This window comes from Nyctereutes procyonoides, unplaced genomic scaffold (genome assembly GCF_905146905.1).
Source record: "Nyctereutes procyonoides isolate TBG_1078 unplaced genomic scaffold, NYPRO_anot_genome, whole genome shotgun sequence".
Classification (NCBI taxonomy): domain Eukaryota; kingdom Metazoa; phylum Chordata; class Mammalia; order Carnivora; family Canidae; genus Nyctereutes; species Nyctereutes procyonoides.
The window spans coordinates 45395657-45409541 of NW_026575049.1; the positions used below are offsets into that span (position 1 = coordinate 45395657).

At 43.7% G+C, this 13885-nt stretch overlaps 1 protein-coding gene across 1 annotated transcript in view; it reads right to left on the reverse strand.

Moving 5' to 3' along the window:
- VWA3B (von Willebrand factor A domain containing 3B) overlaps nucleotides 1-13885 on the reverse strand; it is a 207217-nt gene that overhangs the window by 179573 nt on the left and 13759 nt on the right. Inside the window, exons 3-6 of the mRNA XM_055328114.1 lie at nucleotides 13396-13490; nucleotides 11149-11399; nucleotides 9257-9416; nucleotides 2031-2200 (exon numbers count right to left, since the gene is read on the reverse strand). Of these exons, the coding sequence (XP_055184089.1) occupies nucleotides 2031-2200; nucleotides 9257-9416; nucleotides 11149-11399; nucleotides 13396-13490 (676 nt within the window). The remainder of the gene's footprint in view (nucleotides 1-2030; nucleotides 2201-9256; nucleotides 9417-11148; nucleotides 11400-13395; nucleotides 13491-13885) is intronic.

Genomic DNA, 13885 nt, shown 5'->3' on the forward strand with positions numbered 1-13885 from the left:
AGAAATCAGGAGCTGAATGGCAGCTTCTCCCATGTTAAATTATCCCCCAACCTCTCCCCAGCCCAGAGAAAGTGCCCCATGTGAATTAAGCAGGAGACTGGCAAGACAGGTGGTCCTGCCAGTTGCCTTTTACTCTCTCCACTAGCAAAAGTAGGACAGGGAAACCCCTTGTATTTGGGATTTGGGAACCCAGAATTAAAGCCAAACATCTAATGTTAAAAATTTTTCAAAATATTTCATGGGAGCCAGAGCAGTGGTCTTCAGAATCACCAGGAGTCCTGTTAAGAATGAATATTCTTGGCCCTCCCCTAGAGCCCAAAAATCACAATCTCTGGGGCTGTGGCCAACATGTTTGCATTTTAAACAAACTCTCTAGGCAGCTCTTATGCAAAATGAATGACTATATGCATATTCCCAGGATCCCCTCTATTATGTAGAATCAGCAAGTAAGGTGAAGCCCTGGACCTCTGAATTATTAACAAGCTCCCCAGGCAAATATGATGAGCAATTAAATTTGGGAACAAATGCTCAATGGCAGAAATTGTACCCACTTCAGACAGGATACCTGAGGCAAGTTGTAAGGATTCTCCTTACAACTACTTTAAGTAGCTGATCTCTTTCCACAAGAGACCTAAACCTATACACACAGACGAGGGTGGGAACGTTTTAAAAATGTAGATTCAGTTATTACTCAGCTATGATGAGGCCACTGAATCAGTTTAACTGCCACTGAAAATACAGTTTGCTACTCACAGCTGCTGCTGTAGACCATAGTGTATCTCCCACCCCCCAAATTCATATGTTGAAGACTTAAGCCCCAATGCAACTATATTTGACCATATTTGGAGATACAGCCTTTAGGAGGTAATTAATGTTAAATGAGGTCATAAAGGTAGGGCCCTGATTCAATGCAATTAGTATCCTTTGGGTTTTTTTTTTTAAGATTTATTTATTAATTTATTTGAAAGACAACATATGTAAGAGAAGGAGCAGGAATGGGGTTGGGGCAGGAGAGGGATAGAATCTCAAACAGACTCCCTATTGAGCATAGAGCCCCATGGGACTCAATCTCAGGACCCTGAGATCATGACCTGAGCTGAAATCAAGAGTCAGATGCTCAACTGACTGAGCCACCCAGGTGCCCCAAGATTAGTATCTTTTTAAGAAGATACACCTGAGAGCTTACAGGCATGCTTGTGCGCTCCCTCGCTCTCTCTCCTTTCCCCATTCATCCGTCCTTCCCTCCCTCCCATGAGAGGTTAGAGTTAAGAAGGCAGCTGTCTACAAGCCAGGAAGGGAGCTCTCACCAGAAACTGAATCAGCCAGTACTCTGATCCTGGACTTTACAGCCTCCAGAAGTGTGAGAAATAAATTTCTCTTGTTTAAGCCACCCAGTCTGTGGTATTTATTATGGTGACCCAAAATGACTACTAATATAGTTCCCAAGATAAGGGGGCACACCACACCACACCACACAGGGAAGCACAGGGCCAGTCAGCAGGCATGAGGGAACACGGCAAAAACAGGAGCAAGAGCCTTTATTGTGGATTCTGCAGGATAAAATGGGTGAGGCAGAGCAGGCAGGTTCAGAATTGGCTAACTGAAGAATTTCAGTGGGTTCTGGGGTGTAGGAGCTGCCCCAAGTTGTCTGGTACCTGGCCCTAGCATGATTAGTGCAGGGGAATAGCAGTCCGGAGTGTGAATGCCTGCAGGCACCAGAGCAGGCTCTGGATCAGTTAGCTCACATATGACAGGTGCACTCCTGGGTGAGTCATCTAAGCTCTCTGGGAAGTAGCTAGCTTTGGAGGGAGCAGTCTCCTCCAGGTCAGCAAGGACCCCTAAAGTCAAAGCATCAGACTTACAGAAAAGAATAAGGCAAGATTAATACAAGGAAGAGAAGAAAAAGCCATGGAGATGAAAGGCAACAGGAAAGAGGATAACACAGGAACAAATTGGTTAGGAAAACTACTGCTGATTTGCAGAAGCAGGCAGCTCACCCACTGTCACTCAAGAGCACATTTTCTGCCTACCTGCTGTGGGTCTTGGCACTCAGATCCTTCAAGAAAGCTATAGTGCCTTCTCCTCTGGCATTGAAGGACACCGTGCAGACAGGGCATGGGATCTCCAAAGCCCTCTGAAGCAGAAGCCCCTTGGTTTGCTCAGGAACATCTCCCACCACAAAGTAGTAAATGGATTCAATCTGTAAGAGAGTAATACTGACAGTTTATCTGCCTGACGTGCCCTAGCCTTGTACTGGATTCACTGGCAATATACTTTCTACAAAATGGCCTTTGGGTGTAGAGGACAGCAAGGATAGCAGCACTGCTCCAAGTTTTGTGAGGACATTTGGGGGCCAAAGTCAGGATATGAGATATTCAAGGCCTGATGTCAAGATGGTCTATTGCCAATGGTCACAGTCTCAGGTATTATATGGAAAGGATATGATTGGCCAACATGGAAAACACCTTCCACCAAGTCCATTGATACATAAGACAGGTCAGGAGCGGCACAGCCACTGTGGGCAGGAAGCTTATTAACCATTTCCCATGGTGATGCCAGAATTCTATAATACAAACTCATCTATCCTCAGTCTGAGGCAGAGTAGGGGGTTAAGAGGTCATATTCCCACTTGGTTCATGCTCTGCTCTCCTGTCACAGGGAAACACATGCCTGGGAAGATGAGGCTGTCCTGACTTCATGGACCATGTCAGGAACCAAGTCTATACACACTGGGCCTTGACTCTTGCCACCATGCCAGGCCACGAGGAGAACAGAAGAATGAACAAATCCATGTCAGGAGCCCCACCATACACACACCCCAACCTTCCACCAGGGACCTGGGAGATGCACACCTCACCCAGGCAGGAGACAATCCCAAAGTACTCTCTGCTTAACTTAGAGACACAAAATCGACCCAAGGGGGCCCGTGACCAGGGTCCCACCCCAGCCTCAACCCGCTGTTCTTGCTCTTCCCAAGGATTCTTCCTTCTATGGTGTTTCATATCCCTACCACCAACGAGTTTTGTGAACTTGGGGAAGTGATATAGCTTCAGTTTTTCACTTATAAAAAGGGAGGTAATGCAGTGTACCTCGTGACTGAGTTTAAACAAGAAGACCTCCACATATGTATGCATATATCTCAGAAAGTTAAAACCCAGAGAGATCTAAGAGTACATATCATCTACACCTGTCCCTTAAAACATCCCAATTGATTGTTTCCACAGATACCTGGGGGAGAAACTCCAGAAAATGCACTGGTTTTGAAGGAATAGATGTCACCACTCTCTTGGGACTCATGAGCCTTTCTCTATTCTAACCACAAGCCCCTGTTAGCTGATGGTACACAGTCAGGTACCTTAGTTTGACTTCAAACCTGGGGCTGAAACACACATGGCCCAGAGATAAGAGGACTCATGGTCAGCCTCCCAGCTGGTTGGGCCACCCTGGCTGTAGCAGCTGGGGCCGACTGTGCCCAAGAGGCAGTGGGAGGAGGGTGGCCAGGGGCCCTGCCTGGGAGTGAGGCCACGGCCAGGGGTGGAGATGAGAGCAGCCTACTCCAGCGACAACCAGAAAAGCCCACCTCACCCCATGACTCTCTCTCGGGCCTTTCAAACCCACTCCCTGATTTTAAAAAAGGACCTAATGGGGGGCAGCCCCGGTGGCTCAATGGTTTAGCGCCGCCTTCAGCCCAGGGCGTGACCCTAGAGACCTGGGATCGAGTCCCACATCAGGCTCCCTGCGTGGAGCCTGCTTCTTCCTCTGCCTCTGTCTCTCACTCTCTCTAAATAAATAAAAAAATTGTTTAAAAAAATTTATGTCTTAAAAAAAAAAAAGGACCTAATGGGAAGTAAAGACTGAGCTACGATGTTTCTCTCTTTCAGCCATTTACCGAGAGGCAGAAAAAACACAGAAAGAAGGAAGAAATGGAGTTCTCCACATTCCATGTGAGGCAACTAATATTCTTCTCCCAACAAATGCATTTTCTTTCCCTTCTCCCCATGTGTCACTCGTTATCTCGCTGAGATGTGTTAAACAGGCTCCCCTTCGCCACACTGTTATTAGTGCTCTGGCTGAGTCCAGGCCCAAGCTTACCCTGGCGACAGGTTCCACCTCACAGAAGGATCTACAGTCACATGTGGCCCAAGGGAGGAGAACAGACACAGGGAGTATTTTCTAAGATTTGTTAGTTCAACAAGGGAGTGAGTGAGGACAAACATATCTAGGTGGTCCGTCAAAGGCTTCTGACATGCTACATCTCTGTCGCACATCATGCAAACTCAGCTGCTCTGCTCTGGCGATGACCTAAAAGTCTGAAATCCTTGTGCAGAAATGTTTTTCCCTTGAGATTTCATCAAGCTAAAAATTGCAGTAGCCAGCAGTGAGTCAGGAGTGAATCTTTACTCAGTCTATGGGGTTATTCACTATTAAGTTCACTTCTCAGCTTCTTAATTGCCTATGTTTTCAGTTATCCATGCTATGGATTTCCTGGGACATGCTCTCTAATGAGACCACCTATCCCACCCCCAATCCACTCCTGTACACTGCCTTCCTGCCTCTCGTTTCCACTCACATAATGACACTGAGAAAAAAAGAAGAGGAAGGCAAATATGCTTACCTAGTCCCATCCCCCACAAACTGGCAAAATGCCTTTTAAAGTGACCTGGCTTTGGGGTCATCTGCTCTTTGGGATGATAAGCCAACATGAATTATTTTATTCAACGCTCACAAGAGTCCCATGGAAAAATGAATTCTTATTACCACACTCAGTTTACAGATGAAGAAACTGAGGTCTGGGCAGATTAATTGACCTGGTCTTTCAGCTGCCTAACCCCACGAGCTTCTGCCTTTGCAGTTGATTCTGTTGGCTCATCATGGCAAGGCTAGTCACCTCTTAGAGACGGACGTGAATCCCAGAACTGTGCAAGCAAGATTATGAGAGAGGAAGGTGGCCAGAGACAGGCACTGTTTTCACTTCCTTGGCTCCCACACCATCCAAGGCTCCCACCCCTGATATCAACATCACTGACCAAAAACAGGGTGAGGTTATATGGTTCAAGGGAAGTGTCCTCAGTGGAATCCTCTCCCCTGACCCAGTGCTTCTGAGCATCTCAGGGCAAGGGTCAGTCTTGAGGATTAGCAGCAGCAGCCAGGACCGGGAGCAGCTTTCTCACTGACCAGCATTTCCCTAAATGCTAATTTGTACTGAATTGGATAGCACAAGATATAGGAAGTATTTTGGGTTCCATTCAGTTATTTTACTGTGAGTCAAAAACTCTTGTCATTTTACACAACATAAAATAGGGTAGAGCATTTCTGTTTCCACTTGAAATGTCTTACTCTGCCTCAGTCATTTGCTCTGCAGCTGTCCACAGCAACCTGCATTTAGCCCAGCTAAAGAGGCCTTGACATCTTCTCAGACATAGGTTTGTAGGAAAAGAGAACCAGACTGGCAGCAGCTGCTTCTACCTGACTGTCCTCTGCTATAGCCTGTCAGAAGCCTCTGGCTGTAAAAAACTCCACTCTCCAAGAATGAAAGTCAACCAGAACAGCAATGAAAAGCCTAGCAAAATTCTGTCTTGTTCTTCATCAAACTTTGGCTGTTTCAACAGTTTTGACCAACTCCAGACCTTGGATCTGACTTTCAGATTTTCCCTATACCTGGGGTAGCCCTTTCCTTATTCAGCCCATTTTGATTTTCTGATACCCTCATAGTGGTGACTGTCCTCTTGATGTCAATCTGGCTCAGTTCTCTAATCCTTCCTAACACCCCTGACTACCACAAACTTTCTGGCCTGCCAGGCTTCAGGGTCCCTGTCTCCACCCACTATCCCCAGCAGAATCATCCAAAGCTCAGCAAATTCATCTGCTGGTCCTACATGCAGACTCTCACCCTTCAATTCCAAAAACTCAAATCTGTATTATTTGGGGAATGGGAATTTCTTGGACTCACATCTAGACCCAACCTCAAGAATCTCAACAATGTTTATTTTCCATTCCTTCAATGTCCAACAAACATTTATCAAGCCGTTGCCAGGCACTGTCATTTTTAGGGACAAGGTGAAAAGATCTGATGCCTGGCTGACTGACTGTCAAGCTTGTGACTGGTAAGGCCAGCCCTTAGTTTACTGTCTAGTGGTGAAGGTTCCTTATAGAAACATATGGGTCTGTCTCTAATTCACCCAATTACCCTACCAGTGAAGAGGATTTTTGTTTTAAATAAACAAATGTGTGCCTATCAGCTGGATGGAAGAGAGGCTGAGACAACACACAAGAAACACAGGGACCCTTTGGGCAGGTAGCCTTCTGCTGAAAGTAGGAGCAAAGCCCCCTCAGTTAGCCTTCTTAGGTAGTTGGGAATCAGGGCTTTGGATAGCCAGCCCTTTCTTTCCCAAAAATTCCTCATAACCTGAATTAGCAGGCCTTCCAGGGCCTCCCAGAACAATACCCCTCCCTCCTCATTAAGGCCAAGAAAGCTACTAACCTCTCAAAGATGCATCCTGGGACCATGAGACACTGCAGAGCAGACACCCTGCACTGGACAGCATACCTGGGCTCTGAGGACAATGCAGCCCCTCTAAACTGCCAGATGTTTCCTCGGTACCCCACAGGCTGCCTTCCCCATAAGCCAGGCCCTTTGACACAGGACACAACAGGATACTTCGTCCATCAGTAGTGCTTTCTACATGCTGCCATCAGACCTGGGATTCAAGCAGACCCCACACTGCCTGGTGCCTCTGGATTTGAAGGCTCACCCTCAGTCATTCCTGCCTCATCAGTCTTCTTACCCAACTAGGGGTACAAAGCCCACTTCTACAGGAGGCCAGCAGCCTCTGAGCATCCTCCTTCACCCTTACCCAGTGCATCAGTAGGCCCTTCCTCTTCATGTGGATCAGGTACAAAAACCCAACTTCCATGTTAACCTAATCAAGATTATATTCACTCTCTGGATTCTTCTCAGGACTCACTCATGGGAGATGCTAACCCAAGCAGATTATCCTTGTTAGCAAAAGTCTGGGTATTGAGATTTGCTATTCAAAAGTTTCTTAAATCTTATATCTTTTCTATTTATAGAAAACTCCAGCTATGTGGATCAATTGGAAACTCAGTGGGGTGGGCATGAGGGCACAGGGCAGAGGAGCAGCCCCTCAGGGGAACCAGTTCTTCTTCCCACTCTACACACCTCACCAACATAGGGCATGGCATTTTTATATAGGAAGCAGTTGCAGTTACTAGAATTTTCCTAGGGAACCACATCAGATATAAGCTCTAGGAAGAAGGATACAGTGGTCTGAACATGTTGTATATTTGCCATACTCCACAGTCTCTTCTCAAGAGTTTTTAAGTGACATTTGATAATCAGTGCCTGTTAACCTCTCTCTGGGTTCTTCCTCTTCTATAAAACTTCCCTGGAACTCACTAAATTGTTCCATATTTCCTGGGCTGGAGATGAACCCAAAAAAGGAGAAGCACAAACCAGAGAGAAGTAAAATAGAAAATCAAAGGTTACCAGGAAATCTTCAAGTCATGGCAGGTCACCAGAGTCAGCTATGACGGAGGTTGCCAGGTGAACAAAGAAACAGAACACCCGTGCGTGTGTGCGTGTGTGTGCGTGTATGTACATACAGGCATGCTCACACGGACATACACACACGCACGCACACGGATCTAAGAGCCTGTATAATGTTCCATTTGTGAATGCTTATTATAGTGTCCAGACAATTGAAATTTTACAGATGTTAAAACAAACTTGAAAGGCCAAAGAACAAAGTAGCTTCTATTTTGTTCTTTAATGGGAACCATTTGTTCCTCTGGCTTCGAAAGGATAAACAATGCATTTCCAATTTTAAACTATCATCCTCAGTATCAATAAACAGTCTGGTGACCACTGGGGGCTATCCTTTCAAGGTGCTAGCACATGGCCTCCTTGCCCAAGAAAGGACCTCTTAATGTAGCAGAATAAAGCATGAAATCCACAGAATCACCAAGAGTCCAGAGCAGAGGAAGCAATTAAGTATTAATTAATATCAATCAATAAGCACTAATTAAGTATTTATATCCCAAAGGAAAGCAGATCTGTTCCCCAGGGAAGCTGAGGCTGCCAAAAGACCCCAACTGCCCAGAGTCCTTCCCCACTAGCTTGCCACTCCTTTCAAGTCCCATCCTTAGAATCACTCACAAAAACAAACACCCTTGTGGCTAAAAGAACATAAACCATTGTCATTTCAACACTTCTTCCAAGTAAAGCTTCATATTCAAAAGGTTCTATCAAAAAGCACATGTGAATGCAGTAATATTAAAAAAATGGGTGATTCATCTGCATAAATATACTTTACCTTGGAAAGCACATGACAGACCCATTTGTGAAGAAGAGGAACTGGGAGAGATTCAGAACATAGATGTGGGGAACCCCTATATCCTTAAACTCAGGGTTCTATGAAGAGTCTTCCCAATCTCTCTCCCCCATAAGAGATAGACTGATTTATCTAATTGTCAGGAGAAAAAGAGCAGAATTAAAATATGAGATATGTCAATCGGAGAAGGACAGTGTATGTTCTCATTCAATTGGGGAATATAAATAATAGTGAAAGGGAATATAAGGGAAGGGAGAAGAAATGTGTGGGAAAGATCAGAAAGGGAGACAGAACATAAAGACTCCTAACTCTGGGAAATGAACTAGGGGTGGTGGAAGGGGAGGAGGGTGGGGGGTGGGGGTGAGTGGGTGATGGGCACTGAGGGGGACACTTGACAGGATGAGCACTGGGTGTTATTCTGTATGTTGGTAAATTGAACACCAATAAAAAATTAATTTATTAAAAATAAAATAAATTATGAGATATGAACAACTATGCCTAATTTCCTGTCCTTTCTCAATGCTCAGTGGCTGTGAGCAGCATGTGGCTCTGCTGGGACTGGCTAAATGAGGGTCTACCCTATGCCCTAATCACCCAGAGGGAGCCCTGCCAGGCTCAGAAGGCAGGGTTAGAGATTCTCATTTTGGTTGGTCTGGCTCTGCCATCACCAAAGCTGCTATTTTGATTCCCACCTGGGGCCCATCACCTATTTCTCAACTGGTTCAAAATTCAGAGGTGAACAGGATTAAGACTTATAGGGCTCCTCAATGCCAGCTATAGGATCTCTGTGGGATGCTGCTGGGAGGACCCAGGTCAGCTGAAAGACAGTATGAGGATACTGGGTGTGAAGAGACAAACTTGATGCCACCTATGTGACCTGGGGCTCACCATGGATGCACACTTACCGTTTTGTCTTTCCCAGCTTCCAACAGAACATCTAGGCGGCTAGCCTGGCTCACAGCCAGCTCAAAAGGCAGTTTCTCAACCCAACTGATGGCAGCAGCTATGGACTGTTCTGTCACAGGAGCAGCATTTTCCTGCCATTTCACAGGTTGCTGAGAAATCCTGAAAGCAATCACATAGCCGTCATGGGACAGTGGGCAACACAGCTGTTAGCCCTCAGTCTCAGAACTGAGAACAACAAACCACTTAACATCACCAGAGCTGAAGGAAAGAAAATGCAGCTCTTGGCCCTCTAAAAGTCACCCACATATCAGGTGAGCTGTTTAAGATTGCCTTCCAAAGCACCATTATCTTCCATAAGCTGTACTGACTAGGAAAGACAATGCATAAAGGAGAATTTAAAAATCTCGAAAATGCAGACATTAACAGCTGCATTAAAATTATTGAGGGAGTTATTTTCATAAACAGCCAGTTTATATACAACTATCTTCCATTAATAGTAAATGTATAAAGATTCACAGCATTAAGATTTATAAATCAGCAGCAATTTTATTTCTCTAAAATTTCATTTCTAATTCTTTTAAAACACTGTTTTCATTGTTCTGAATTCCAATCAGTTACCCCTCTGGATCAAAAATAGTATTGAGTTCAGCAAAGCACTAGTTTTTAAATCCTGGGAATATATGTTTAAATCATGTAGTTTGGACATAGAAAGGAATAATGGAATTCCCCTCAAGAAAGAAAAGCCATGGGCAGCTCGGGTGGCTCAGGGGTTTAGCACCGCCTTCAGTCCAGGGTGTAATCCTGGATACCCAGGATGGAGTCCCACGTCGGGCTCCCTGCATGAAGCCTGCTTCTCCCTCTGCCTATGTCTCTGCCTCTCTCTCTCTGTGTCTCTCATGAATAAATAAAATCTTTTATTAAAAAAAAAGAAAAAAGCCATTTGAATTTATTTATCTCTGTGTTTATAATCAAACAAATTATATGAATCATTTATATATTCATAATTATAAGAACTACATGAATCATGGACTAATGAGCCAGCCTGGGCTGTTCATCATAACCCACCTTGAGACAGAAGCTGCCTCACACATAGAGGGGTCACCTCTATGTGGCCCCTCTGGGTAGAAATCAGGCTGAGTGGCCTAAATACGATAGCATAGGTTCCCAAAAAGCTAAGGCATTCCAGACTTAAGACGTTATTCCTTCAGTAATATATCTGTGACAGAAATAGGAATCTGTGATAGAACACAATTAGGTGTCATCCCCAAAGACATCATTTGTTTAGCTGAAAATATTTTCTTCAGAAGAAAAACTCAGAGAGATGCCCGCTTCATCCAGATTTTTCCTGTCAGGGAGGTAAAACCACTGTTCCACATGAAAAGTTGGCCTTCCAGCCCAAATTCTCTTGAATTCAAGAATCCATAAATAATTGATTGTGAAAACTCTGAAATACGGGAAATTCTATAAAACCGGCCACCTGCTGTTGTATTAAGGGGATCAACTTACAAGGGAAGTCACAAGCTCAGTCTGAAAACAGTGATATCTGTGACAAGGCTGAGTTCATTATTCAGGCTAAAATCTAAAATGACAGGATTTTTATGGCCTTAAATATATATTCAATGTAATTCTTATTCTCATATTTTGACTTTACCATGCATTGAAGAAAAGTATGTTTGTAAATCTCTCCTAATTTAAAAACGAAGATGCTACATGCAAAGCAGATAAAAAGTTTTTACTGTAGGTCTTATCCTGGAATCACATATTCTAGGAAATGACAAGGTGATACCTCCTCCCTCCCCAAAGAACTATGTTAATTATGTTACCTAACTCCAAATAAAAGAAAACTACTTATGAAGTTTTACTGAAATATCCCCTTCCAATGGGAACTCACCATATGATATTAAACTTGGCTATGTGAGCCACCTGTTCCCGGAGGACCATTATTAGAGCATCTTGACACAGATTAAGCTCCTCCTCCAGCATGCCACCAAAATCCAGCACTATGGTGATGCACTGTTCCAAGATGACACCAAAAATTTGCCGGCTTCTGCTGGTGAGCCAGTCCATCCGCTGCTTGTAACTCTCCACAGCTCGTGTTAGATGTTCCACAAACTGATAGATCAGTTCTGATTTAGCTGTCAACTTAAAGAAAATCAAAACAGATTAAAAAAGGGAGAAGAAACAGAGGAAAAAAAACACCAGCATATGTCATCTGAACTATCATGCAGTCAAAACAACAGGACCCACTGAGTCATGGCCTCTGCCAGCAAGAACAGGACATTAATAACAATTTTGTAGATGATCCTCCAAACCCCATATAATCCAGGGGGAAGTATTCCAATCTTTTAACTAGAAAAAACCCTTTGGATGATTCCTCACAGAAGAAATGATGATGATGTGATCTATTCAAAGCAAAACACTTAAAAGGAAAAAACCTGTTTCTAAATTACATCTTTATAATTATAGAATTATCTTTACCAGAAGATGTCCAGGGGACATTTTCAGGAATTAGGTAGAAGAAAAGAACTTTCAAGGAATCGGAGATCAAGAAAAGAGAAATCAGCAAAGGCAGATGGAAAAATAAGTCTCACTAAAAAGTTTTCCTAAGGACAACATGCCAAAAATATATTTCTGAAAATGCTTCTAGACGTGCCAGCACATCTGCCTGGCTTCCTGTAGGGATGCCGCCCAGTGACTCATCCTCCTGCTCACAACCTGTGCCCTGTATCCTCTGTCTCTGAGGCCAAGCTTCCCAGTACCTGGATCACTTGATGACTTAGAGATTCCTGAAAGGAGACAGAGGCTTGCAGGCAATTTCTTGTATACACAAACCATCAGTCCACACAGATCAGTCACAACTGCACAAGCCTCTTAGGGTGTAAGGAGGCAGAAGAACACAAAAAAGGAATAAGAAAAAAATGTGCCCTATTCTGTGAAGAATCAAATTTTGAAGGACCTGGCACTTATTTTTACCTTTAACAACACTCAGAGTACCCCTGTATAAATAACCTAAATTGTTAAGCAAAATGTGTTTTCTGAACACACCACATAATTCCACATTCTCATGCCTTGGCTCATGTCGTTCCCTCTGCCTTAAACTGCTTTCCTTCTCTATCTCCTACGTCTCTCCAGCTTATCCCTCAAGCTCCAGCACCACTTCCTGTTGCTCTCCTTGGCTGCTTATGGCAAAATTCCTAAATCTCTCATCAATATTCACAGCACTTTTTAAACTTCCTACCACAGTACAGAAGCAAGGATGACACCATGTCACAGTGGCTATGGCGGTGATGAGATGACAAAGATGGATATTACAATAGTTCTACTGATTTCCATGTAGTTCAGATAAAAAAATATACTTAGCACACCGAACTCAGAAATATTTGGATATTATTGCTTATGACCAGGCTAAGTTCAAAATGTAATTTAAACTTTTTTTTAAGATTTTTATTTTTAAGTAATCTCTACACCCAATGTGGGGCTGAAACTGACAACCCTGAGATCAAGAGTCGCATGCTCTACCAACTGAGCCAACCAGGCACCCCTAAATTTTTTAAATATTAAGAAATTACCATCCAGGTGGTACACAGATGTACAGTGACATGAAAAAAATATCCATAAAGTGATGTGATAGGACATGTGTCTTTCTGAACTTCCTGTGGTGGGCCAGGGTGTGCATAGGGGCAGACACTTACGGGTATACACAAGTCATGTGTTGAACTGCGAGAATTAAGGACCTCGGTAAGAGGTGCTGCTTGCTCTGTCCACTACTACCTGTAAAAGTGGCCCTCTATCTCCATGGCATTTGTCAGGTCAGTAGCTGCTCTTGCCTGTCAGCTAACTTTGGTCATACTATTCTTTCGCCTTTATTTTCAAGGGAAAACAAAGTATTGATATGCATGCAAACATTTTCACTTTCTGGTCAACAGCTTTATGCATTCATCTCTAAGAGGTCAAGTGTTTCCCTTCCCAGGTCCTAACTAAGCCATAACTTTCAGCATGCTCCACGCTGCCACAAGAAAGCCTCCAGTCCTGATAAGGCCTTGGCTCCACTGCATCAATAGGAAGCAGTGTAAGCCTCTTCACATAGGCCACTCCCAGACCTCAGAAGCAGGACATAGAGAAGGGAATGCTGACTTACATTGTATACTCTGCCATCTTCAGGTCTGCAGAACTGTGGGAACAGGCCATCAGCATACCGGGATGCCACAAGTCTCCCCAGAGAAGTCACATAATCTGCATTTTTATAACGAAAAGCAGTCAAAATGGTGCATTATCAAACGTTTCTTATTTTTATTTCAAAATGTTTTCCCTGACACCACTCAAATTATAACTCTAGTGACACCAAAAATTTGTGATGCTTGGTATTCTGTCATAAATAATGAAGTGTTTCTAGGTGCTATGATATATGTTAACTATTTATGACATGCATAATCCTTTAATACGAATGAATGGAGAAGAAAACCAAAGTTTGTTTCTTGGTTGCCCAGTTCTTTTGTCCAGAATGATTAGGACAGAGGTCAAAAAGGCAATACACAGTCTAAGCTCTAGCAAATTAATAATCATATTAGATGTAAATGGCCTGAGTAGAACAATTAAAAGATAGTGATTGGCTTTTTCTGACTTATTTC